Below are 25177 nucleotides of genomic sequence, written 5' to 3'. Positions count from 1 at the left end.
AAATTCAGCTTGTTAGATTTTGGTCAATTACATATTTTAATTCATTGAATTATACTTACTAATCATATATAAAATATAAAATAATAATATACCTCATTTTTTAAAGCATTTGAGGCTTTCACTTAGAGAACGATTTACGACCAATGAGAACTGAATCGGTTCAGTTAACAATCAATTGAGTTAGACAAATATGTTAAATGTTCGATTCGAATGAAAAACATATTTCTCAACAACATTTTTAAAACGAGAGTTTTTGCAAGAAAGAGAGTTTTTGGAAGAAAAATATTTAAGGGGAAAAAAATCAGCACCAAACAACGCTCTTTCACCACATTTTGAAAGGCCAGTATCCACGCGCTTTCCAAGAGACTTGGGAGTGTCAACACGCGCAGCAAACGCGAGTCAATGGAATGCTTTGTTTGTGAGAGGAAAATAATGGGCTGACGTGTTTAGAGATCGTTTTAGAGTGTGTTTGGATTGAGAGATTTGGGGGGAAGGGAAGGGAAGGGAAAGGGAAGGAAGAGAATGGAAGGGAAAATACATTTCCCTCTCTCATGTTTGGATTGATAAAAAAAGAAAGGAAAGAAAAGTAGTTTAATTTACTAGTTTATCCTTATTTTTTTTATGTTTAAGTGTTATGTCCAAGGGTAAAATAGGTTTTAAACTTATAAGTAACTTTAGTAATCTCTTCCCTCCAAATGACTCCATTTTGGGAGGAAAGAATTTTGACAAAAATTTAATGAAATCTTCCTCCCAAATCCCCTCAAATCCCTCCACTCAATTTTTTATAAACTATCCAAATAAGGGAATTGGAAGGAAACTCCCTTTCCCTTCTCTTCCCTCCCCTCCAAATCCCTCAATCCAAACACACTCTTAGTGTTAGAGATCGTTTTAGTAAATCAATTTTGGCAAAAAAGAAAAAGAAAAATATAAACCCACCAGCCAATTAGCGAATTTCCCAGCAAAAATTCTCTCTCTTCTTCGAAAGCAGAGTGGGAAAGAAATATTGAGGAACTACTCGCTCTCTGCCTCAGTGAAGGTCATGTTAATTTCCTTACAGTGCCGTCATTTGCTCATAGAACTCCATTGATTTCTCAGTTCGAGCTCCTGTGTGGCTTTTCTTCATCGGTCTGTCCCTTCAATCTCTCTCTATATTCTATTCGTTTGCTTCAACACAGCTCATGCAATCGAAGTGGAAGGTTCTAGTTCTAGGGATACACGTATGGTTTTGTTTTAATTCATCGTGTTAGGGTTATGGACTTGCATTTGGGGTGGAATAATTGGAATTAGCTTCAATGGAATATGCCTTCTCATTTTATTTTTTTTACTTTATTTGAAAATTTTGCTTTGTTTTTCACCAGGTGTTTGACTAAATGCCGCTGAGAGAAGTCGAAACGTGCTTTTCAGCGTTTCTATAGATTTGAATCGCATAGATTGGACTGTAGGTATGGATTTTATGTGCAGTATTCGACATGGGGATGCGTTTCAACTGGCTGAAGGTTCAAGTTATAGGATGCCCGCTCAAATTCCTTCTAGGTTTGGAAATAGAAACTTCGGTTACAATCCAACGGTTGTTTCAATTGCTCGCTCCATGAAGAAGATGAGAAGTACTGGTTATAGTGGTTACCCAAATTCATCTTTGGTTCTCAGGACTGGATTTGGTAGTCACCTGAGAGGTCTGTATCCAGATAGAACTCTGTATTTTCGTTTTGATACTTCCCTCAAGGTTTTGAGGGGAGTTAGACACCAGTGCAAAGGTGGTGATTCATTAGCGTATATTGATGGTGGAAATGGCCGAAAAGAACTTGTAGGAAATTCTGATGGCTCAATAGTGGATTCTGTTGATGGGGCCGAGTTAGATGGGTTGGTAGAAGTAGAACGAGCAGAAGAAAAAGAGGAAATTGAATCACCTAGTTTGGATGAACTGAAGGAGATTTTGCAAAGGGCAATGACAGAATTGGATGTTGCTCAGCTTAACAGTATCATGTTTGAAGAAAAAGCACAAAGCGTATCAGAAGCTTCTATAGCTTTGAAGGATGAAACCGCAAATGCTTGGGATGATGTCAATAAAACTCTTGATGTAATTCAAGAAATTGTGAATCAAGAGTGCGTTGCAAAAGAAACGGTTCAGAAAGCGAGAATGGCCCATTCCTTAGCAGAAGCAAGACTTCAGGTTGCAGTAGAATCATTAGAAGCTGCAAAAGGGAAGCAAGGTTCTCCACAACCTGTAGTTTCTGGAGAGAGTGAAACGGAAAATGATGCTAGGGAAGAGGAGGAAGCACTTTTGGCTGCTCAAGATGTTATTAAGGAATGCCAGACACATTTGGAGAGCTGTGAAGCTGAACTTACACGCTTGAAGAATAAAAAGGAAGAGCTGCAGAAGGAAGTGGACAAGTTGAATGAGATTGTAGAAAAAGCTCAGATGGATGCATTGAAAGCGGAGGAGGAGGTTGCAAACATTATGCTATTAGCAGAGCAAGCTGTTGCTTTCGAACTTGAGGCTATGCACCGTGTTAATGATGCACAAATTGCATTGCAGAGAGTGGAGAAGTCTCTCTCCAATCCTAATAATGATATGATGGAAACTGCTCATCAGCAGGTGCTTGGGGAAGAGGCTGTTGTTGAGGAGGAGAAGGCAGGTCAAGCGAGTCCTTCTGATGTTAGGGTTGGAAGAGAGAAAGAAATACCAATACATGAAGATGTTTTAGATATTAGTTTCTCGTCAAATATTCTATCTGATAAGAGTATCCAGGCGTTTGAAGATTTTAAAAAGTCAGATGACTTTAGTGACCATGAGAATGGACAGCCTGGTTCAGATTCTCCTAAAGAAGCTGAAATTGATTCGGAAAAGTTGAAGAGCGTTGCTCAAACAAAGAAGCTGGAATTGCAGAAGGAGTCAACTCTAAGTTCACCCCTTAATACCCCAAAGGCATTGTTGAAGAAATCTTCTCGTTTCTTTTCTGCATCATTCTTCTCATCTGATGTAGAGGGGACTGAATTTACTCCAGCATCATTGCTCTATGGCCTGATGGAGTCTGCGAAGAAGCAATTGCCTAAGCTAGTTCTTGGATTTTTCCTCTTTGGTGCAGGGTATGTTTTGCATTACCACCTTCTTTCTGTTCATTACTATCACTGTGCTTGTGCTCAAACTTAGAGATATTGATAATTTAAGGCCTTGCATAGGGCGGTGTTAAATTGTTAATGAGGTGAAGCAAAGTAGGCAGTGGAGGGAGTAGAGGGCCTGGGAAGGGGTTTAAGTGTTTTACTCTATTCCCCTCCTACGGACTTAATTAAATTTGTTCTCCCAATTTGTTATTTGTGAGTGCTGCCTGGTGACTTGAAAGAAACATGATGTGGTTATTTTCGAGGTTTTGAAAATACTGATATATGACACTATGAAATGGTATGCACACTTTCCTACTCTTTCATCACCATCTGGATGGTAATTTCTGTATCTACAAGCTTTTCTTTGCTTATTTTCCTGATCAGAGTTTGTATTCGATTGTGGCTTCCTGTATCCTGTTGTTTCACCCCTCATAAAGCTTGCCTGCCTTTGATCATAAAATGCTGAATTGATGACAGGGTAGCCTTGTATGCTAATCGCACAGAGAGGAGCTATCAGCTGCTTCAACAGGCAGATGTCATGACCACTAGCATTGAAGAAGTTTCTTCGAATGCTAACTCCATGATCCAACGATTGCGGAAATTTCCCAAGAAATTTAAAACACTACTTGCAAATCTTCCTCAACAAGAGGCATGTGATAACATAAACCTTCACAGGCTTTGCTTTGCTTTTAAATTCCATGCATATAATGTTTTCTCATGTGAGTTCATGATTTTTACCCCTCAGATTAATGAGGAGGAAGCATCTCTCTTCGATATGTTGTGGTTACTGCTTGCCAGTGTTGTCTTTGTGCCTATATTTCAGAAAATTCCTGGAGGTAATTTAATTCTGGAATTGTTTTCTCATTTTTTTTTCGTATGGTAAATCGATTTTATTTTTAATGGTTTGATGTTCCCAAGTATCAGTTTGCTAAGTTATTTTGGGATTATGTTTCACTTTCTTTTTATGTTATCCATAGAGCTTTCTTCAGTTTAGGGAAGTAGTCTGTTGTTAATACCTTTTGGGTTGTATGAGTTGTTAAGGGCCTTTCCTCCACATAGGTTGGCCTTTATCTCTGTTTGAAGATTATGTCTATGTTTTGTACACCATTCCATTCAAATTTTGTTATCCATCCACTGCTTTGTTTAGGGAGTCCTGTTCTTGGCTACTTGGCTGCTGGCATCTTAATTGGGCCCTATGGTCTCTCCATCATTCGCCATGTGCATGGGACAAAGGCGATTGCAGAATTTGGAGTTGTTTTCTTGCTCTTTAATATTGGTCTTGAGGTGGATTCCATATACTGAGATACTAATTGTACTTTACATTTAATCTTTCATCATAATATATTGACTGGCATTCTGGCACTGACTTTTGATCTTTGTTTGGTAGCTTTCTGTTGAAAGGCTAAGTTCCATGAAGAAATATGTTTTTGGATTGGGCTCTGCTCAGGTGAGTGGACCCCTCCTATCCTATCACAATCATTTACATTTGGTTGCAAGCCAGAATTTTCATGAGCTATTTGCTTATAAATCTGTTCATTCTGCGTAATACAGGTCTTGGTAACCGCAGTTGCTGTTGGTGCAGTTGCTCACTTTTTTGGGGGGCAGCCTGGTCCTGCTGCAATTGTAATTGGAAATGGCCTCGCATTATCATCCACTGCTGTTGTCTTGCAGGTAATGGCCATGAGAAGATTTTGCTTCTAAGTTGCTAGTGTCATTGATACTATGACTTCAGTGCTACGCGAAAGAAGAAACAAGCAAAAATATCAGATTTGTGTATTTTTTTAAATATTAGATTGGTTATCTGGATGATCTAGTATCCTTTTTTTTTTGACATTGTAGTACTCTCTAGTATCCTTAAAAGTCTTGGACAACTTTTATTTCTTTGTGTTTTGATGTCCGTAAAATTTTAGAAGCTTTTTATTACTCAATATTCTCGCATATTTAGTTCTTGCCTAATCCAGTGAACTCATCTCCTATTGACTTATGTATTGCATTGACTTCTGGGGGCACTACTTGTCATCAAATTCACCCTCTCGAAGGATTCTATCGACTTGGTGCTGTAAGCACCCACAGACATGCTAGTCGATTTTTTTTTATTAAATGTGCAACTCAACTGTTGTTAATGGGTGGCTGCTATAATAGTCTTTGTCTCGAAGCCCTTAAAATTATTTCAATTTCAATGTAAGTACTAAGTAATCAACGACTTATTTCACAGGTATTGCAGGAGCGAGGTGAAAGCACATCACGCCATGGCCGTGCTACGTTTTCTGTGTTACTTTTCCAGGTTACTATACTAATTGACGTCAATCTTCAGATCTGGAAGTAGGGTTGTGAAATGGGTGTACTTTTTCTTAATCAATCTATCTACCTGTCCACAGATCTCAATTAATTGTCAAACATATGTTCTTGCTCATGTCATTTTTGCACTTCTCAGTAATTTAGGATGAAACTAACAACCAGTTGCTGTGAGACATGACATTCTTTTTGTAGCTAATTATTTGCTATTCTAGTATAATATTGCTGTGAAACTGATTATGGGCTTTGTTGGTTATGCATTACAGCCTACCCTTTGCTCCTTTCAAGTGATGTGGTGACATTGACGCTTTTTTTGCTTGGAGTTTCATTTTGAGAATATAATTGTATTCTGCGCTGCTATTTCCTTGATTGAATTGATTTACCAACCTTTCTGTTGTTCCCAGGATCTGGCTGTTGTGGTTTTGCTAATACTGATACCTTTAATTTCACCGAATTCATCCAAAGGAGGGGTAACTTCTATGTTAATCTACGTATCTTTTTATTTATTTTATCATGCACCTCCTGTGAATGTGTTTCGAGCTTTTCATTTCCTGCTGTAAAAAATAATTTTTCATGTTTTGTATTATGTTATCTACATTAATCAAAATCGTTACTGCTATTTTCAAGTAGAAACTTTCCCAGGCTTTATTAGTAGAAGGCCGTCATCTTTGCATGTTGGTTTAGATCAAAGGGAATCTTTTTTCTTTATCCAAGGCAGCAACTTGTAATATGGAAGCAGGGGGTATGGAAACAGTGGATACGGATTTTATGTTACCCTCTGTTAATAACACAGAACAAATCAGATTATAATAGTGCACTAAAGTTTTCTTCTATGTTTTGTCATTGGTTTTTCTACTTGCTTATCGCTATTAAGACAATACCCTCTGTTGTCTTGTAGGTTGGCTTTCAAGCCATTGCTGAAGCTCTTGGGTTGGCCGCTGTTAAGGCAGCAGTTGCCATAACTGCAATAATAGCTGGTGGACGTCTGGCAAGTCTTGGAACATTTCTGTACCATTGACAAACGATTAATGTGTTTGAGAATGTTTATACCTTGATTAGAAGCTATCATGTTCTCTGTGGATGATGCAATTGTCAAACATATTCTGCATTGCAAATGATTATTTTTGTGAAAGTATCTAATACTAGTGGAGTGTTGGCATAAAAATATGTTGTCTACCTTTTCTTTTCCAATCTTGATAGATGAAGCAATACAGATTGGTACTTATATTACTTGTGTATGATTTTGCAGCTACTTCGACCAATTTATAAGCAAATTGCAGAAAATCAAAATGCAGAAATATTCTCTGCTAATACCCTCCTTGTTATCTTGGGAACGAGTCTCCTTACGGCCAGGGTACAACTCTATGTTTTTTCTTATTATTGCTGTAATTTTACTGAATTTATGCCTTACAGTTTTCCTGTTACAGGCCGGACTTTCCATGGCTCTGGGTGCATTTTTGGCCGGTTTGCTTCTCGCAGAAACTGAGTTTTCCTTACAGGTTGAATCAGATATTGCTCCGTATCGCGGTCTTCTATTGGGTCTCTTCTTCATGACGGTCCGTAATTTTATGTTAATATCTTTATGGGATATATGAATAATTCATAAAACTTCACTCTGTAGCCCTAAAAGCTATCAACCTTTGCTTAATGATTTGTGTCTAATTTTAGCCTATTATTTTTCCCATTGTACTGATGAATGAGTATACTCCCTCGTACCCACCCCTTTTTCTTTTTTTTTTTTGACAAGACTCCCTTATCAGCACTCATTGGCAATCATCTTGTCGGTTTCAGGTTGGAATGTCCATTGATCCAAAACTTCTTTTTTCAAATTTTCCGGTCATTATGGGAACCTTGGGGCTATTAATCGGTGGCAAGACTATGTTGGTTGCTTTGGTTGGTCGGATTTTTGGTATTTCACTCATATCAGCAATAAGAACTGGTCTTCTTCTTGCTCCTGGTGGAGAATTTGCTTTTGTGGCTTTTGGTGATGCTGTTAATCAGGCAAGCCTTCCTATCAACTTCATGTTTTTGTTCATGGAATACATTGACAGATGCTGCATTATAATATTTTTATTTGAGCTCTGTCGGAAGAATTTTCATGATGATTCTTTAGCATTTCTTTGTAGCCCATTGCTATTACTTTGATATGCCTTATTTGTGATGCTTGAGGATAAATATATGCAAAAATTGGTTCTGCTAAGCTAATAGTTGGTTGAAACACGGTTGTTTCTTGTTCTTTGTTAAACACACCCCACTCTTTTTCTTATTTTTCCACAAAAGAAGCCCAATGGTGTCGAGTTCTTGCAATTATTAATGCATTGTAACTAATTGCTGAGACAAGTACTACTTATTTGTGCTTCCTGCAGGGGATAATGTCTTCACACCTTTCGTCTTTGCTGTTTCTTGTGGTGGGGATCTCAATGGCCCTCACACCTTGGCTAGCTGCTGGAGGTCAGTTAATTGCGTCTCGGTTTGAGCTGCATGATGTTCGAAGTTTATTACCAGTTGAGAGTGAGGTAAGTTGCCCAAAAATTAATTCTATTAATTGGAAGGGTTTTAAATGTTTAGTGGCTGGTAATACCTAAGAGTCTAAGACAGTGCTGCTGAAGTTTAATGACTCTTGGGCTTTATTGAACAAGCTCATTTTACACCCAAATTAAGAGGTGTAGTAGCCTACTTATTGGAGCATTTTACTTTTCTGGAAGCCCGAAATAGAAGACTATTCAAGTTGACGATTGATTACTTAACCACAAGCTGACTAAAAATTCCCTCAAATGATTACCCGGATACTGTTGTATTCATACATGTTAGGTGATCAATTTTTTTTTTTTGGGGGGGGGGGGGGGGCGGGGAGCTGTTTCAATATCTAGTGAAGTAATTTTTTGGCTTGCTTTTCTGACATCCTTGGTATAAGTAATGAGGATCATATATTATTATTATCTGTGATGTGGACTAGTTTTTGCTAATTATTTGTTTTCTCGTGATTTTCTTTTCTTTTCAGACAGATGATTTACAGGATCATATAATTATCTGTGGATTTGGACGTGCTGGCCAGGTGAGGACGTAATTTGAGGATCTTATTGGATAAACTAGGTTAAAGTCATTCATGTGGAAATTTTTTGTTATATTGTGTTCATATACACTCACCGAATTCTAACAGCTTTTCCATTCCTTTTTGGGTTCACCAGATTATTGCACAGCTTCTTTCAGAACGATTGATTCCATTTGTTGCTTTGGATGTCAAGACGTAAGCCACAAATTTAATATATACTCTGCAAACTTGATTATATGTCTTCTCTTACAGATTGATTGTAGGTTTTTTCTAGGAATAATCATCACCATATGTTAACTTAGTGTGTAGATACATATGGATGCCATAATTCCCCTAAGAAATTTGCAGAAAGATATAAAAGAGTCCGTCCAAGACACTTCTCATCTTCTTCCCAAAAATATGTGTCTTCGCCACTCTTCGGTCTTCACATATATGATATAACAGGGAGGACTTTTTTGGTATTCCATTCAAAATAACTTTTCTGCCTTCTCTCTACTCATAGAACAGTTGGTGATTATGTTTTATGCCAAATGGGTCGACATAGAAATTTTTACATGAACTACACTGGAATACTTTCCACCATACCCCGACCCCAAACTCATAGTTAAATAGCATCAATTTCTCTATGATTATTTTTTTGAAATAGTTACTACTTTGAACAAGAAAAATGATTAAATATATTTCTTTTGATGCTCTAAGCCTCAGTAATGACTGCATGGCACATATTGTTTAACTTTTGTACAAGTGAGCTGATATATGTATAGTAAAATTCTCCCTTTTTAGTGATAGAGTTACAATGGGGCGTTCCCTGGACCTTCCGGTGTATTTTGGAGATGCTGGTAGTCGAGAGGTAAGGCAATGGGCATAATGAGATTTGAGTATGTTGATGTGAATGCTTTCCATGTACTAACTTTGTAATGCTTGGGTAGGTCCTCCACAAAGTTGGGGCTGAACGAGCTTGTGCTGCAGCAATTGCTTTAGATACACCTGGTGCAAATTACAGAACTGTTTGGGCTCTGAGCAAGTATTTCCCCAATGTGAAGACCTTTGTCCGTGCACATGATGTTGACCATGGCCTGAACCTGGAAAAGGCTGGTGCTACTGCGGTAATGTTCTGATGATACTCATCCCTTGGTTTAATTTGGTCACTGTAGATTTGGTCGTGCTGTATGGACCTTTACACCTTCTATTGCTTGGGTGAAGGCAACTATTAAATTGGAGTACATACCTTCGTATCTGTCATACTTAATGTTTAAACAATCATGCAGGTTGTCCCAGAGACCTTGGAACCTAGTCTACAGTTGGCAGCTGCTGTTCTTGCACAGGTAAACATAATGACGTCCATTAAATTGTATCCTAGTGATTTTATATATTTGCATTTCGCAATTATTTTGCTAGTGGCATGTTATTTAACTACTGTAAAAGAGATGCTGTATGAAGTCCCTTGTTTATGTGAAGATTAAGGTTGTTTGCACCTATTGCGTGTTGCACAATTTTTTGCCCTTCTTTTTTTTTCTTCTCAATATGTATTAAAAGTATTTTATACATATCTCTTATTTAATTATGTATATCCTGATTTATCAGATCTAATACTCAGACATTGAAGTTAATAGATCAATTAGCTTCATTTTAAAAAAGTACTTTTATGGGTAAAGCTTGTGAATGGGCAGCTCAAAGTAATCCAGCCTGCATGGATACAATTGATGTTGGTATTTTGGTTGGCATGTTTTTTCTTGTTCTTGATTCGTTTCGTCTTTTTGTGGGTGGTCATAGGCTAAACTGCCCACGTCAGAAATCGCAGCCGCAATCAATGAATTCAGGTCACGCCATCTGTCTGAGCTGACTGAGGTATTTAATTTTTCAGCCACATTATTTCCCGCTTATGGCATCGTTTCTATATACCCTTTGTCATATGAACTTCTATTTACAATTTGTTGCAGCTATGTCAAGCTAGTGGAAGTTCTCTCGGCTATGGCTTTTCTCGGATCATGAGTAAATCCAAATCTCAATCCTCAGATTCATCTGATGATGACCAAATCACAGAAGGAACTCTAGCTATATAACAAAACCCAATGAGTCAGATCAGGTAAATAAATAGGGAAATACAAATATTAGGGAGAACAGTACAGAAAATACATGTTCACTGATATAATTTGTACAAAGACAAAGGATCAATGTAGTACTTTCATAAAAATTTTGACAGACTTCTCATAATGAATTTCTGTAGAAGTATTGTTGGTTTAGTAGTTAGGTTTTGGTCTTTTCTATTTCTGCTGAGCACTCATCCTTGTAACGAGTCCTACCAGTGTATTTTGGTCTGTAGCTGTGCCAGTGATGGTAAAAATGTTTGTTTCTAGACTCTAGCAATGCTTGAATTTCAAGGATAAATGTCAGGGAAGGTGTCCCGCCCCGTTGCTATCCCTATCTGTCAGTGAACGTTATAGTCGAACATTGCAATGTATAGCTATATTAGAATGTTGTATTCAGTTGTTTGGGTAATGAAAATAATAAACTCAATTTCGTTTATTATTATGCTCGTTGTAGCTGCAAGGATGATTGGATCCACGGCAAAGTTAAGAAATTTCATCTCCCACCCTATTGTCCTCCTCCTTTGATCCAGCAGGCCATTCTTCATCCAAATACGAGGACAATTAATCAAAAGATTCTCCCCAAAATTATTCTGCAATGTTATATAATTAGTACCATTCAGATTAGTTAAATTTGTAGAGTTATTAATATGATTCTAAATTTCTTTATACTAAGTATGATTTGTTTTGCTAAACCTGGGAAGCACTATTCAAACCCCTCTATTTTAAACTCATCTCCTAAGTTATCATGTCATGTCTCCTTTTTTATTTTTCTTTTTTTTTTTCAATTAATATATGTCATGTCTCATCATGTCCTATCTCACTCACATACACACACATACATATATATATATATATAATTTTTCAATTATATCTATCTATCAATTGTATATGGGTATTCATTGTATATTCTCTGTCTATATTCTCTGTATAGGACAGAGAATCTAGACAGAGAAAAAGGTAGCCACCAACACTCGTAACAATCCAATAGCATATGTCATTGATGGGAGTGATTTTGTTCAGCCTCGGGAGCCTCACAGACACAATTCCTCATCCGACGCCCCGAATCAAAGATTTTTTAGTACAATTTTTTTCAATCTTATGAACCAGAGAGACACAGTTGCTCCTCAATTTACAATACTCAGTCTCTCTCTACACAGGGAAGTTCGATGTTAAGAAATGAAAAGTACTCTTTACGATCCTATATTGATCAGTTTCCAGTTATACTGCATCCTTACATTAGGGACGTACAAGATGTAAAAGCTGATGGAAATTACGGCTTTCGATTGATAGCTGTGTGTCTTGGTCATGGGAAAGATGAATGGCCCAATGTTCGGTATAACCTGATGGCAGAGTTGGACGCATTTTGGAAACAATATGTTGAAATACTTGACGGTGAAGAAAGGGCATATAGTGTTAAGCACTCACTGAACTTTTTTTAAGATGATGTTGCAGCACCATTTGAGCACTGGATGACAATGCCAGACAATGGTCTATTGATTGCTTCTGCATACAATGTGATATTGCATGTTCTTCATCATACAGAGAGTTGGACATATCTACCACTATATACAGCTCCTCCATCACCCTATCAACGCGTTGCCATCGCTATAGGGCACGTAAATGGTAATCACTATGTCAAAGTTGGTTTGACAAGGAATTATCCAATGCCTCCCATCACACCTGAATGGGTTCACTGTAGGCATGCTTGTGCAGCTGCATGGGCGACTTCGTATGCGGAACAATTAGATGCGTACATGTACTCGTATGGATTCATCAAACTTTTTTTTTTTTTTTTTTTTTGTTATTTTTTTTCATCCGAAAACTTTATTCATGTATTTGAATAAATTATTGTCTATGTCTTACAAAATTATGAAATTAATATCAAAAAAATATAATTTCTCTTTTCTTAAACAAAAATTAAAAATAAAAATAATAATTAAAAAAACCAAACAGAAAATCTTAATCAAAGCATTTAAATTAATAAATAAATAAATATTATATATATATATATATATGTTTCGTATATGTATATATCTATATATATGTACGTAATATATATCTATATGTATGTATATATCTATATATATGTGTATGTGAGTGAGATGACATATATTAAAAAAAAAAAAAAAAGGGACATGACATGACAACCTAGGAGAGGGGTTTAACAAGGGGTTTATTTATCCAAATCCTTAATTTATTAGCTGTATGTAATTTCAAATTTCAAAAATTATAAAAAAAAACCAACTGTGCAACGGAATGACACGTGTCTCGTATGCGGCAACGCGTTAAAAAATTATCATACTTTAATCTAAAAAAACATATTTTAATCTTAAAAGCAACAAAAACAGAAGGAAACTTTCTGAAAAAACCGAACAGAAACGTTGGAGGAGTCCTAATCTTACGGGGAAAGTCTCCCGACTCTAATTCCTTTTTCTTTTTCGTTGAGGCGGTCCGAAATCCTAATAATCTATTTCCTTGTAAAAATCATACGTATGAAAGAAAGCAATCCAGTGACCGTTTCCCGGCTGGGGCTTTTTGAGTTTGGACCATATCAAATTGTTTTCGTTGGCCATGGCTAGGGTTTACATAACTGGGAGCGCCTGGTGCGAGCCATCTTGAAGAGGGAGCAGCTACTTGTGCCGACCAGGGTGGCGAAAGAACTCCCAAAGGCATCGTTGGTGCGGTGCTGCTGTCGCTTGTTCCAGCGATCGTTTTCCCGAGTGGGACCTTTTGAGATCAAATTGGTTTTCTTAGGACATGGCTACGGTCTAGGATATTGGGAGCGCATGGTGCGAATCACCTTAAAAAGGGGGCAGCTGCGTAGTGCCGGCCAGTGTCAAGAAAGAACTCTAGCGGCATCGCCGGTGCGGTGCCGTCGTCTCTTGTCCGTACCACGAACATTGACCTGGTCTTGCATGCAGCCGGATTCAGATCGAGGATTCCAATGGCGCCAGAATTTGTATGTATTCTCGTAGCTTGACTTTACATGTTGAAGTCTTAGAAGGTGTATTCGGTACTGCTTTTTGGTCGTCTAAGTGTACTTCTTTCCTGTGGTTTTAAGTTGGAAGATCTGGTTACCTTAATTTGAGAAAATATGGTTCATCTTGAGAATGATTTTGGGTTTGCTTATAGAAACACTAGCCTGGGTTGTTACCCTTTGGATGGATATTAATTTGCATGGTAAAAACAATCGCGAAGTTTTGAACATTGTCCAATAAAGAGGCTTTTGTTGTTATAGACGTGCGTCTTTTGTTTACATGTCTTTGATGGTGTATTCTGTACAATTCTTGGTCGTGCAAGTGTACTTTTATGTTTTCTTCGGGTTCCCATGAACATCTTCAAGCTGTCCTTGGAAGTTCATTTGTATATGTCTCTGGTTTTCTTACAAGTTCAATACTGTGGTGAGGTGAGAGGTAGTTGGCTGGTACAGGAAGAAAACTATAGAAAATTTAATGTTGGGATTATAGTTTTAAAAGCTCTGTTTGTATTATATCATGGAAAGTTTAGTTATGAATTGTATTTTTAAGAAGGATTTTGGCCAAGTTTAGTTGTGTGACATTCTTGGGCTCTAATGGTGGCTAGTGAGGAACGCATAAGAACCATGCAAAATAAAAGTATGTGCTCGTGGGCGCAGAAACAAACGGAGTTGAATTATGGTTGATGTCAAATGTCATAGATGGTCAGTGGTCAGGCAACAGAGTTACTAACAGATTTATGTTTTTGATTTCTTGAAATCATAGAGATATTGGTGGGGAAATCAATAGAACTCTGAAGAGAATGAAAAACATTGGGGGACTTGACGGACCGTCAATGAGAGAAATTACCCCATTTATCAGTGCCAATGTCGGTTTTCTTGGACCTAGGCTTATGGCTGAGTGACTGATGGTGATGGTTTTGATATCGTTATAAAGAAACATACTACAGTGGAGATGGAAAAATTATGCGGCCCTAGTATTCTCTTTCTTGCTCATCTCAACCACTAACCCAACATTATGGATTTCTCTAACCATATTTTAAATACTGATGAATCTGTATATGCTCTTGCCCCAGCAAAAGCTTATTCTTTTCCCTCTACAATGTTGAAACTTACGTGAAAGATTAACTTTAACCTTGTCCTTTCTCTAACCATCCAATGCATGCTGAAAGAAAAAACAATGCGTCAATGCCTTTGCCTAACTATTTTCACTTTACTAAAATGAACAGGTACGCTTGCTATAAACCTTCTAAAGTTCTATTTTTTTTCTCTCTCATTGACAGAATTCATATGAACGGCCCCTTTATTAATTCTTCAAAACAAACTTGATGGATGCTAACTTGATACTTAAAAAGATGAATGGAGAAGCTGTAGAAGAGGTATGGATTTTAATTTTGTTGAAGCTGATGATTGTATTGAAGATGATAGTACTTTAGCAGCTGCTTTATAGACACCATCACAAACAGAAATGAAACCACATAAGTTTTCATTGGATACTCCAGGTGGGACAGTTTCATATGCAGCTTGGTTCATATATCTTTTATGTTGCGTACAGTTCTTGAGGAGCCATCCCAATCCAAAATCTAATATAATTGAAATGGGGAAGGATTTGCTTGTGTTGGCTATAATTAGGGCTTTTATGGTCGTTGGTAAAAGGGTTCTTACACCTGAATTTGGTTTTGGAGATCCTTTGCTTTTGTAAGCTTTCTAGTTGCAAATTGGGGATATTTATTACTGAGAATTGTTTGGTTTTGGTTGCTTCCGGCACCTTACGGGTTTTTTACGGTTGAGTTCATAATTGAATCATATATCCTTGAGTTTTTTGTTTGCTGAGTTTTGCTCGAGTTACTAGTTTACTTGATGGATTACTCATGATTCTACTTTGTGTCATTTAGCTCAAGTTCCTCAATTAATTACGAGGCACCTTAAGGTTTTTATGACTGAGTTCGTAATTGACTTCATGCGTCCTTGAGTTTTTTTGCTTACAGGTTTTTGCTCGAGTTATAGTTTACTTGATGGATACTCGGGTTTCTACCTTATAGCATTTAACTCAAGTTTCTAAGTTATTTGAAGTTCTCTCGTGTTTTCACCTATTGGCCCTTTACAAATGTTGGTTTTGGCCGAAAACTATTTATCGTTTTATATTTGAAATGGAAATTACTTTTGGCACCTCACAACTTATTCGGTTGAGTTCATAATGGATTTCGTGCATCATTGAGTTCTTTGCTTGCGGGTGCTTAAGTTACTAGTTTACTTGATGAATAACTTGAGTTTCTACCTTGCAACATTTAGCTCTAGTTCCTCAATTATTTATGTGGCACCTTACGGCTTTTACCATTGATTTTATAGTTGATTTCATGCGTCATAGAGTTTTATGTTTGTGGGTTTTTGCTCAAGTTACAAGCTTACTTGATGGATACTCGGGTTTCTACCTTATAGCATGTAGCTCAAGTTCCTAAGTTATTTGGAGTTCTCTCGTGTTTTCACCTATTAGCCTTTACAAATGTGGTTTTGGCTGAATTTTTTATTGTTTTCTATTTGAAATGAAAATTGCTGTTGGCACTTTACGGCTTTTACGGTTGAGTTCATAATTGACTTGATGCGTCATTGAGTTCTTTGCTATGGATGCTCGAGTTACTAGTTTACTTAATGGATTACTTGGGTTTCTACCATATAACATTTAGCTCAAGTTCCTCAATTATTTATGTGGCATCTTACGGCTTTTACAATTGATTTTGTAATTGACGTCATGTGTTCTTGAGTTGTTTCACCTTTATGAATGTTGCTTTTGGCCGAAATTTTTTATCATTATTTTCTATTTGAAATGAAAACGGTTCCTGGCACCTTATGATTTTTACGATTGAGTTCATAATTGACTTCATGCGTACTTGGGTTTTTTGCTTGTGTTTGCTCGAGTTAAGTTTATTTGATGAATTAATCGAGTTTCATGGGTCATTGAGTTTTTTGGTTTTTGCTCGAGCTATTGTTTATTTGATGGATACTCGGGTTTCTACCTTACAACATTTAGGTCAAATTCCAAAGTTATTTTAAGTTCTCTTGTGTTTCCGCCTATTGGCCTTTATACGTTAGTTTGGGCCGAAATTTTTTATGGTGGTTTATTTATTATTATTATTATTTTATAGAAGTTGGCCTTGTGCGGTGGCTAGCTACTGGAAAACATTTTGAAACTGCTTGTTGGGAATAAAAATTACATGGAATGGCTAATATGATGTTATAATTTTACATTGCAAGAAACACAATTCCAATGGAATTATTTTATTGTACAATAACTATGAAAAACATAAATCAATTGATGAAAAAGAATTGATAAATAATTAAATTCTCACTCCCCTGTTCCTTAGCTTGACTCCTCTTCATTTGTCTGTTGCATGATATCTTCGATTAACATTGTCAAATTAATATGAGAAGAACCACCTTCTTCAATTGCTTTCTTTGACTCCTCACCAAACTCACTAGCTCTCCTCCTCATCTCTCTTGCCTCAGAATCTTCACTATCCATCAACATGTTAATAGCCTTCTCAATGTCTTGTTTCTTCAACACAACTCCAATCTTCTCTTCAGCTCCAAACTGTAATGGAACCTTCACTCCGACACTTACACCAATCCTCAGCACTTGCACTACCAACTTCTCATTCAAAAATTGGTCTCCAAATAATGGCCATGTAATCAATGGCACACCAGCACTTATTGATTCAAGTATTGAATTCCAACCACAATGTGTTAAGAATCCTCCAATTGCTGGGTGTGAGAGGATTAGAATCTGCGGCGCCCAACCGCGAATCAATAGGCCTCTACCCTTGACTCTTTCTTCAAATCCATCTTCAGTGATCCAGTTCTCTATCGCATTTGATTTGTCTCCCTTGAATACCCAAACAAATGGCCTTTTTGATGCTTCTAGGCCTAGTCCAAGCTCAGTCAACTGTGCTGGTGTTGGATTGCTAAGGCTTCCAAGACAAACATAGACTACAGATCCTGGTTTTTGCAAGTCTAGCCAATTCAAGCAATCATGTTGATCAATTGAGGACTTGTTACCTCTTTGAACCTTATTTAAGGTATCTTTGTTGGATAATGAAACAGGACCAATACACCAAGCCTTCTTATTTGGTCTTACCTTATTAAATTCTTTGATGTACTTGGACTCCAATTCTTCAAAGGTATTGAGAATCATCCCATAGCTTGTCCTTTCAGCGGTTAACACTTGCTCCAAATATGCTTGCATATTTGGAGATGGGGGTTGCGGGAGATGTGCTTTTGCGATTTCAATGTCATCACCGGGCAAGCCAGGCACGCGAAAGTATTCATAATTCGAACCTATGCTCTTCAGGAAACTAGAATTGTTGCGAATGTTGTGCAAGCACAATTCTGCAAAGCACGAGAATCCGGTGAAAGTGATCCTTGGAACACCAAACTTGGTTGCAATTGGGGCCGTCCAAGGCAAGAAAAAATCGGAGAGTATGCAGTTTGGACGGGGACTTAGCCTCGCGAATAGTTCTTCCACTGGCTGTTGCAGCATTCCTAATGCAGTGAAGAAATTCGATGACAAATCTATTGAAGGCAGCATGTCGACATTCTCACACCCTTCTGGTAATCCTGCTGCTTCAAATGGAAGTTGGAGTTGTTCTATGTTGATTTTGAGCCCAGATTCTCTGGCACCAACAATGGTTGGCATAAAACGCTCTGCGTTAAGCGGAGTGGTGACAATGGTCATAGTCACGCAACGCTGTGCCAACATTATAGCTATGTCTACTAGGGGGATTACGTGGCCTTGTGTTGGTTGAGGAATTAAGAGAAAATGGGGTTGCTTGGTTTGGGAGGCGGCCATATGGGATTTGCAAATGAATAGCTAGACTGATCGATCTTCCTGGTTTTGTTTAATCTTCTTCTTCTTATTGTGTAACAGATGAACATATTACATGTATAAATAAGTAGAACTTGCTTTGAATTTTCAAAAACTTGTCCGAAAACATCACGTAACTTAGTAATATGGAGCCACGATGATCACATTTTAATTCAAAAATGGAGTCTCTAACAAAGAAAATGAAGTAAATCAATGTAGACTCTGTCAAATTTCAAAAACCATGTTGTATTCCAATTTGCAATCAAAAAGTTAGCAAAGTACGTGTTTTGCTGAAAGAATATTTTAGTGTTAAACCCAGGTATATGTTTTCTTATAAGCCAAAAGGATATCATACAAGTTTATTATTTATGAAGTCACTTTTTAAACACTAACTAGGCATTTTCTCAAGCTTAAGCTTGTTGGGCTTTGGAAGAACAAACCAGTGAAGAAAATCCGATATATCCATGGAAATCGAAATCTCAAAACGGATAATATAATTGATTGTTTGGGATGTGAATTCTTGATACACAGACACATGAACATGCCTTCCTAACCTAATTAAGCCAACTTCTGCACGGTACTGTCATTTGTAGACCTGAATTGATAATAAAAAATTTGTGGAGAAATTTCTTGAGAATGAGGACATTTCAACTCTAAAGTGCATATAACGGAAGACATGGTGAGGAAATGAATGTACGTGCATGCATCTTGTTTTTATTTCTTCTCCTTTACGCCAAGTGTACCACCTTTAAGGAAGGTTCCTACCTAGTCTTCTCCTCTATAATAGTGGCGGATCGAGAAATTTCACCCGAGTCTGGTCAGCTTGTGGGCACATACTGTATAAAAATACAAAAATAAAATATTACAATTACTGTCCATGAGTTTTCATGTTTTGAAAACGGTGTATTGCGACATCATTAGTAATTGATGTAGATCGAATTGTTGATGCGTTTTTGAGAGATACGAGTGAAATGGGAAATTGGGTTGTAATGTGATTAAAGTGTTTGTCAACGGGGTTTGATTGAATTGAAAATGGAATGGTTGACTTGAAATGATGTAAAATCAGTATCTTTGCCACTGCATACGTCACTTTTTGACCAAATTTCATCATTTATACCTTCAAATAAGCTAATTACTATTGTTTTGTTTTTTTTTTTTTCATTACTTTCGATATTTTAGGGATTTCAATATTTTGTTTCTTTTCGAGTTGCCTTTATAGTTTTGACTTTCGTACTATATTAAGGTTGTAAACTCTTACGGGTATTTTGGATTTTGATTTAATAAAATTAAGAGACGATTAGTTTTTTTTCTTAAAATTTTTTTTGATAATCATTCAAATCAATAAAGTATTGAACCAACATAATTAAGTAGACTTGTTATTGATATTCATGTATTTAATCAATAGATCCAAATAGATGTTCTTTTTCCTTTTTTTTATCAAAATGATATATGTCCATAATTTTCTCATCCATAAACTTACATAATCTAGGTGGCAAGCCAAATAGACATGCTACATAGATTAAAAAAAATAAACAAACTTTATTAAACAAGCCACATAGGCATGCCACATGTTTATGAAAGTTTATGGATATTTATTTTATAAATGTATAGTGCTTTCATTTTTTTAATCAAGAAATAGATGTTCTTTCACTATGCTACCTGTGTCTCTGTAATGTATCATTTAAGTAACTCTTTCTCTATAAAACAAACTATACAATCATTTTAAAAATAAAAATTGATCGTTTATTTTCGGATATAATAGAATATTCTTAACACCCAAAAAAAAGAATATTATTAACGAATTCTCTACCCCGAAATTACCAAAAGTGCGGTGCTTGATTTCACTAGATCCAAAACCATTCTTCATTCTCAAGCTACTATATATTAATTAGTGACTCCCTTACTCCATCCAATCTCTAAGAACTCTCTTTTGCTTTAAGTTCTGTACATCTAATTTGCATTTGAGAGAGAGAGAGAGTCTGCTGTTCTTGCTGTATCATCTCGTTGCTACTACAGATCCAGGTAAATTAATCTCAGTACTAGTACTATCTATCCACTACAAAATGTGGTTTAGCATTTGTTTTCTTAATAATTCCTCCATTGCTTTCTCTATCTTTGGTTCCGCATTTGAAAAGCTTTTATGTTATTCGAATGCCGAATGTTATGCTCCGCGTACGAACCAAATTATCACTCTATTTGTTGGTTAATTTGGAAGTAGCGTAACTCTAGGATTTTTCATGATAAGGAGTGCTCAGTTTGGGATCTTTTTGAATGGTTATCCATATGTGCTTAAATTTTGGTTGAGTCGGATCTCTCTTTGAAGGTAATTTTAGTTTGTTTTTGAGTTATACCCATTCGTGTTGTTAATAAAATTTTTATATTCAAAAATACATTATGGTATCACTAGTTATATTTATCATACCTAATTTATAGATTTTATACTATTACCATATAGTATTAAATTATTAATAGCCTATAATTACATTTATAGGTATTTTGATTCTAACATAAAAAAAATTTAAAAGTGGTATTTTAGGGAAATATTTTCATTTCAAGAAAAAGAAAATTCTACGGTTATAATTGTATATACGCAAGGAGGGAAAGATGGAAGTGGCCGTTTGAGTGGACTCCTTACCTTCGAGTGGCGCAACCGCAAACTGAAGTCACCGGCAGACACCTTCCCCTCGGAGAGCGCCACTCGCTTCAGCCAGATCAAAGAATCTTAGATTCGACTATTCAATACTTGAGATCTGATACTTTTCACATTGCAATTTGTCCTCCTTTTATCAATTTATCGATTGTTTGGATTGGATCTTCAAGATCTACGACCGGAGGAGGAACAACAGGAGGTCTTTATTCTGTCGCTGCATAATTTTGTTTTGTTTGTTCTATATTGATCTGCTTTTCTTCCTTGAAGTCGTATGTTTTTATGTCTCTTTTGAGACTACATTTGTGTTTGTGGATTCTGAATAAAATTCAATAATAACGTGACGAATTTATGTTCAGTTTGAAGTCGAGAGAGTGGAAAAGAGAGATTATAGCTTTCTTAACGTTGATTAGTGTTAGCTTCAATGCCTATCGGCTGATGATTCTGTTTGAAGTGCATTGTACTCACTGTAGCGGGTTGTGTCCTACATTTTTATTTCTTTGATATGTGGTCTTCATTATTTTCCGGTAGGCTTAAAATTTTAGTTTTATGTTAATTGGAAGATTAACTGCTTGGTGGATTTGATGACAGAGGGAGGTATATTAATTCCAATGGCAGCAGTAAAGCCTGGTTTGATTGCTTTGTTTGATGTTGATGGCACTCTTACAGCTCCAAGAAAGGTATCAGATTTCTCAATCTTCCTCTGACCTCACTGTTCCCTTTAGATTATTATCGATTTTCTTTTTCTTAGTTGAATCTGTGCAAGCAACCATCATAGCTAGTGTCCTTTTATTAGGTAAAGTGTTAGTGTTATGAATTTGGAAGTGATGATATATCTGGTTTTCATTTAAATGCAAGATGGCTACTCCAGAGATGATTGAGTTCATGCAGGAACTCCAGAAGGTATATTGCTGATAACTTGATTGTAATGAGTTATTTATACTGCATCTTGTTTGTTTGAACCCCATAAAGCCATGAATTTGTATTAACAGCTTCAGATGTTGGCATGTTGCAGAATGTCACAGTTGGAATTGTGGGTGGATCTGACCTTTCCAAGATATCAGAGCAGCTCGGGAAAACAGGTTTGCTCAAGTGACCCTTAGCTTCATGCTTTTAAGATAAAGTGAGGAAAAAGGGATCGAAATTCCTGAAAGCGATTCTTTGTTCCAATGTTCTGATATTTTCCAAAACTATAATCCATCTAGTTGGGTATTTAATTCCTCATTTTTATTGAGTGCAGTATGATTTTCTCCTTGAACATGATTCCCTTGTCACTTGTCAGTATTGTTAGTCGTGCTGCGATTTAAGTAGCTATTTCAATTGATTTTGTTAAAAACAGAACTGAGGGCTGAACATTGTGTTGCAAACTTCACCTTGTTGATTTTGCTTGTATTACTGATCTAAATTTTTTTTGTGAGGATTTTTTTTTCCCATAAGATGGCAAAAATTTAAGCATTGAAAATGTGTTTCAAGAGGTTATAGCTGAAAATAATTTCACGTTTCGGCATTATTGAACTGAAGTAAGCCTTTTGTCAAAGCTAGGAAATTTGTGAAGATCACAATCAGGCAATCGGCTGGAGGTCTATTGTACTTGAACTTTTAAGAGAACATTCATTATTCATATTTTGAAAGAGCCAATGGAAAATTGACATTTTGAGAGAGCAGAACAAGAATTGTTTTGTCTACCTCAAAAATCGAAACTATTCCAATATTATGATCAATTTAATTATTTTCTTTTTAGAAAACAATAAATGGATAGGAGCCACATGAAGTGTGTGTGGAAGGATAAAATTATGGCTTTCAGTTTTATCGTCGTTAAAATTGATATAATTGCATCTAATAGTTCCCCTCCCGCCCTCTTTCATATGTGCAGTTGTTAATGATTATGACTATGTATTTTCTGAGAATGGCCTTGTGGCTCATAAGGATGGGAAACTCATTGGCACCCAGGTACCTTCTATAGCACAAACCTAACGTGCAGGTGTTAGGTTCATGTCATTGCAGTCCTATTGGATAATGGATGCTTGTAATTTTGACGTATACAATGCAGTGAAATGAATAGGATGAAAATGGTGCTAGTGTGTGGCCATGCATAAAATAAAATGGAAGAAAAAAATCATAGCTTCTTTATTGATAAGAAATGAAAAAATGATCCAAATTAGAGGTAATTCCAGCTAAAGATATGATAAAAATGTCTTAGATGGTTTTGATGTATACGACACAGGAATGCAAATGCCTCAGTTTGGTGATGTGAGGCAATCCATAGTAGAAGGCCAAGAAAGACATTAATAGAATTCTGTGGATGTACATTTTTGCTTTGCCAAACATATAATATGAAGGATTTTTGTTGTTTTCTTTGTTCTTTTTTTTCCTTCTAGGGGAAAGGTACAAATAGTTCTTCATTTTGCTTGAAATTCTTGAGTTCATTTCATTGTGTTTGGGAATTTTCATGTGCTTTACAGATTTTCATACCTAATTATTTATTACAAACTCTTGTCGTTTTCCATCTTTCTGTACCCTATTCTGCTCCTTGCTTGATTGGTGTATTGTTTTTCTTTGCCCAGAGCTTGAAATCATTTCTTGGAGAAGAGAAGCTCAAGGTAAGAACCCTACTCACCACAGATTGTTTGAAATTTCTTCTCAAAGAAAGAAACAAGAAATGAATAAAAATGGATTCAGAGGTATCATATGGTCAGAAAGACAAGATTTTGCTGAGAAACATACACACAACACTTCCTATAGTCATGCATTGACAGCCACTGCATGCCAAACTGTCGTTCAATGAATATTGACATGCTATTTATCTATTAATATTCTTTCCTTAGGATTAGAAAAATGTGCAGTAGATAGGTAACTTATCAGTCTGCTTAAAAGATTGCCAATATTTGTGCAGGAATTTATAAACTTTACCCTCCACTATATTGCTGACTTGGATATCCAGATAAAGAGGTCAGTAGAATAGAAACCCTGAAGCCAGTTTTCATGTGTCGCAAGTTTTCTAAGACCTGTCTTTCTCTTTTACGACTGTAGGGGAACATTTATAGAATTTCGAAGTGGGATGCTCAATGTGTCACCTATTGGGCGAAACTGCAGCCAAGAAGAAAGAGATGAGTTTGAAAGGTACGACAAGGTGAGAAACTTTGCCATTACTTGTGTAAAAGATAAAAAGGGCAGTTGTGTTTATGTTACGTATCTTATGTTTGGATGATACATATATTGACAAAAAATTTAATATTGATGTTCAGGTTCACAATGTACGTCCAAAAATGGTAGCTGTGCTTCGTGAAAAGTTTTCTCACCTCAACCTTACATTTTCTATTGGAGGGCAAATAAGTTTTGACGTGAGTAACAATTTATCTTGCTTAAACTTCTTCATTTTAAATGGTTAAATGGAGGACCATTAGGAAGGTTTGAATTGAATCTCTCATTGGTTCATTTACCAGGTTTTCCCCCAAGGATGGGACAAGACGTACTGCCTTAGATACCTTCAAGATTTTCATGACATCCACTTCTTCGGTGACAAAACTTACAAGGTCAACATCTTGTCCATGATATATTGGCCATTATTTCTTGCTTTCTGCTTTACTCAAGTCAGCTATGTTTCACCCTGCTTTTATGATATGTTTCTCTTTTAAGATTTGTCTCCTTAACTAACTACTTTATATTTTTCTCCTTAACTAACTACTTTCGAGTTGTGACCTTAACTTTTTGCTGTTTATGTTTCCAAGCAATGGGCTTGAATTTTGTTATTCTTGGACCTGCTGGTCATTACATGAATTGCCTTCATGTTTTCTAGAGTTTTTGTTTTTTGTTTTTTTTGGGTTCTTGCTAGGTAATATCTGATAAAATTGAGTAGAAGAGCGTGCAGGCTGTAGAGAGTTCTTAGGCACATTGGCTGGAGGATAGTCTAAGGATTGCATTAGTTTAGCATTGATACTGATCCCTGCGTACTCTGGGGTTGAAATTCATAAATTTGCATCTGGAATGTCTATTATAATCATCTCAGATAACCTGTGTGATTATATCCAAAAAATAAGTCGTTGTAACCTAAAATGAACATAATATGTTGATGTTTTATCTCCTATGTATATGCACATACTGTATTTACACTTTTCTTTTGTGGTCACAAACCTGTGTGTCTATTTTCAAATATGTGTAT

At 36.4% G+C, this 25177-nt stretch overlaps 3 protein-coding genes across 3 annotated transcripts; 2 read left to right on the top strand and 1 right to left on the bottom strand.

Moving 5' to 3' along the window:
- The first annotated feature begins 929 nt into the window (after nt 1-929).
- On the top strand, nt 930-10667 carry LOC119983044 (K(+) efflux antiporter 2, chloroplastic-like). The gene is made up of 21 exons (XM_038826700.1): nt 930-1125; nt 1359-3087; nt 3580-3751; nt 3848-3938; nt 4250-4386; nt 4490-4549; nt 4654-4773; nt 5318-5386; nt 5802-5867; nt 6296-6385; nt 6647-6751; nt 6825-6953; nt 7189-7398; nt 7764-7913; nt 8399-8452; nt 8586-8644; nt 9233-9299; nt 9379-9555; nt 9718-9774; nt 10223-10297; nt 10390-10667. The coding sequence occupies exons 2-21, from the start codon at nt 1445-1447 to the stop codon at nt 10510-10512; spliced, it is 3654 nt and encodes a 1217-aa protein (XP_038682628.1). The 5' UTR covers nt 930-1125; nt 1359-1444; the 3' UTR covers nt 10513-10667.
- A 6014-nt stretch (nt 10668-16681) lies between these two features.
- On the bottom strand, nt 16682-18416 carry LOC119982880 (UDP-glycosyltransferase 73C4-like). The gene has a single exon (XM_038826469.1). The coding sequence runs from the start codon at nt 18354-18356 to the stop codon at nt 16872-16874; it is 1485 nt and encodes a 494-aa protein (XP_038682397.1). The 5' UTR covers nt 18357-18416; the 3' UTR covers nt 16682-16871.
- A 2587-nt stretch (nt 18417-21003) lies between these two features.
- LOC119982886 (phosphomannomutase-like) lies at nt 21004-24668 on the top strand. Its single transcript, XM_038826477.1, has 10 exons — nt 21004-21220; nt 21610-21698; nt 21877-21921; nt 22034-22100; nt 22892-22968; nt 23583-23618; nt 23912-23967; nt 24049-24148; nt 24264-24359; nt 24462-24668. The coding sequence occupies exons 2-10, from the start codon at nt 21630-21632 to the stop codon at nt 24651-24653; spliced, it is 738 nt and encodes a 245-aa protein (XP_038682405.1). The 5' UTR covers nt 21004-21220; nt 21610-21629; the 3' UTR covers nt 24654-24668.
- Nucleotides 24669-25177: the final 509 nt, after the last annotated feature.

Source organism: Tripterygium wilfordii, chromosome 17, assembly GCF_013401445.1.
Source record: "Tripterygium wilfordii isolate XIE 37 chromosome 17, ASM1340144v1, whole genome shotgun sequence".
Classification (NCBI taxonomy): Eukaryota; Viridiplantae; Streptophyta; class Magnoliopsida; order Celastrales; family Celastraceae; genus Tripterygium; species Tripterygium wilfordii.
The sequence above is the reverse complement of the archived record's forward strand: the minus strand, read 5'-3'. Positions and strand labels throughout refer to the sequence as shown.

Coding starts and splice junctions, on each gene's coding strand:
- LOC119982880 (XM_038826469.1), bottom strand. CDS start 18,356: ATGGCCGCCTCCCAAACCAAGCAACCCCATTTTCTCTTAATTCCTCAA.
- LOC119982886 (XM_038826477.1), top strand. CDS start 21,630: ATGGCAGCAGTAAAGCCTGGTTTGATTGCTTTGTTTGATGTTGATGGC. Junction 23,968..24,048: donor TTGGATATCCAGATAAAGAG/GTCAGTAGAATA, acceptor TTACGACTGTAG/GGGAACATTTATAGAATTTC. Junction 24,360..24,461: donor GAGGGCAAATAAGTTTTGAC/GTGAGTAACAAT, acceptor TTCATTTACCAG/GTTTTCCCCCAAGGATGGGA.
- LOC119983044 (XM_038826700.1), top strand. CDS start 1,445: ATGGATTTTATGTGCAGTATTCGACATGGGGATGCGTTTCAACTGGCT. Junction 8,645..9,232: donor GTTGCTTTGGATGTCAAGAC/GTAAGCCACAAA, acceptor CTCCCTTTTTAG/TGATAGAGTTACAATGGGGC. Junction 9,556..9,717: donor AAAAGGCTGGTGCTACTGCG/GTAATGTTCTGA, acceptor ACAATCATGCAG/GTTGTCCCAGAGACCTTGGA.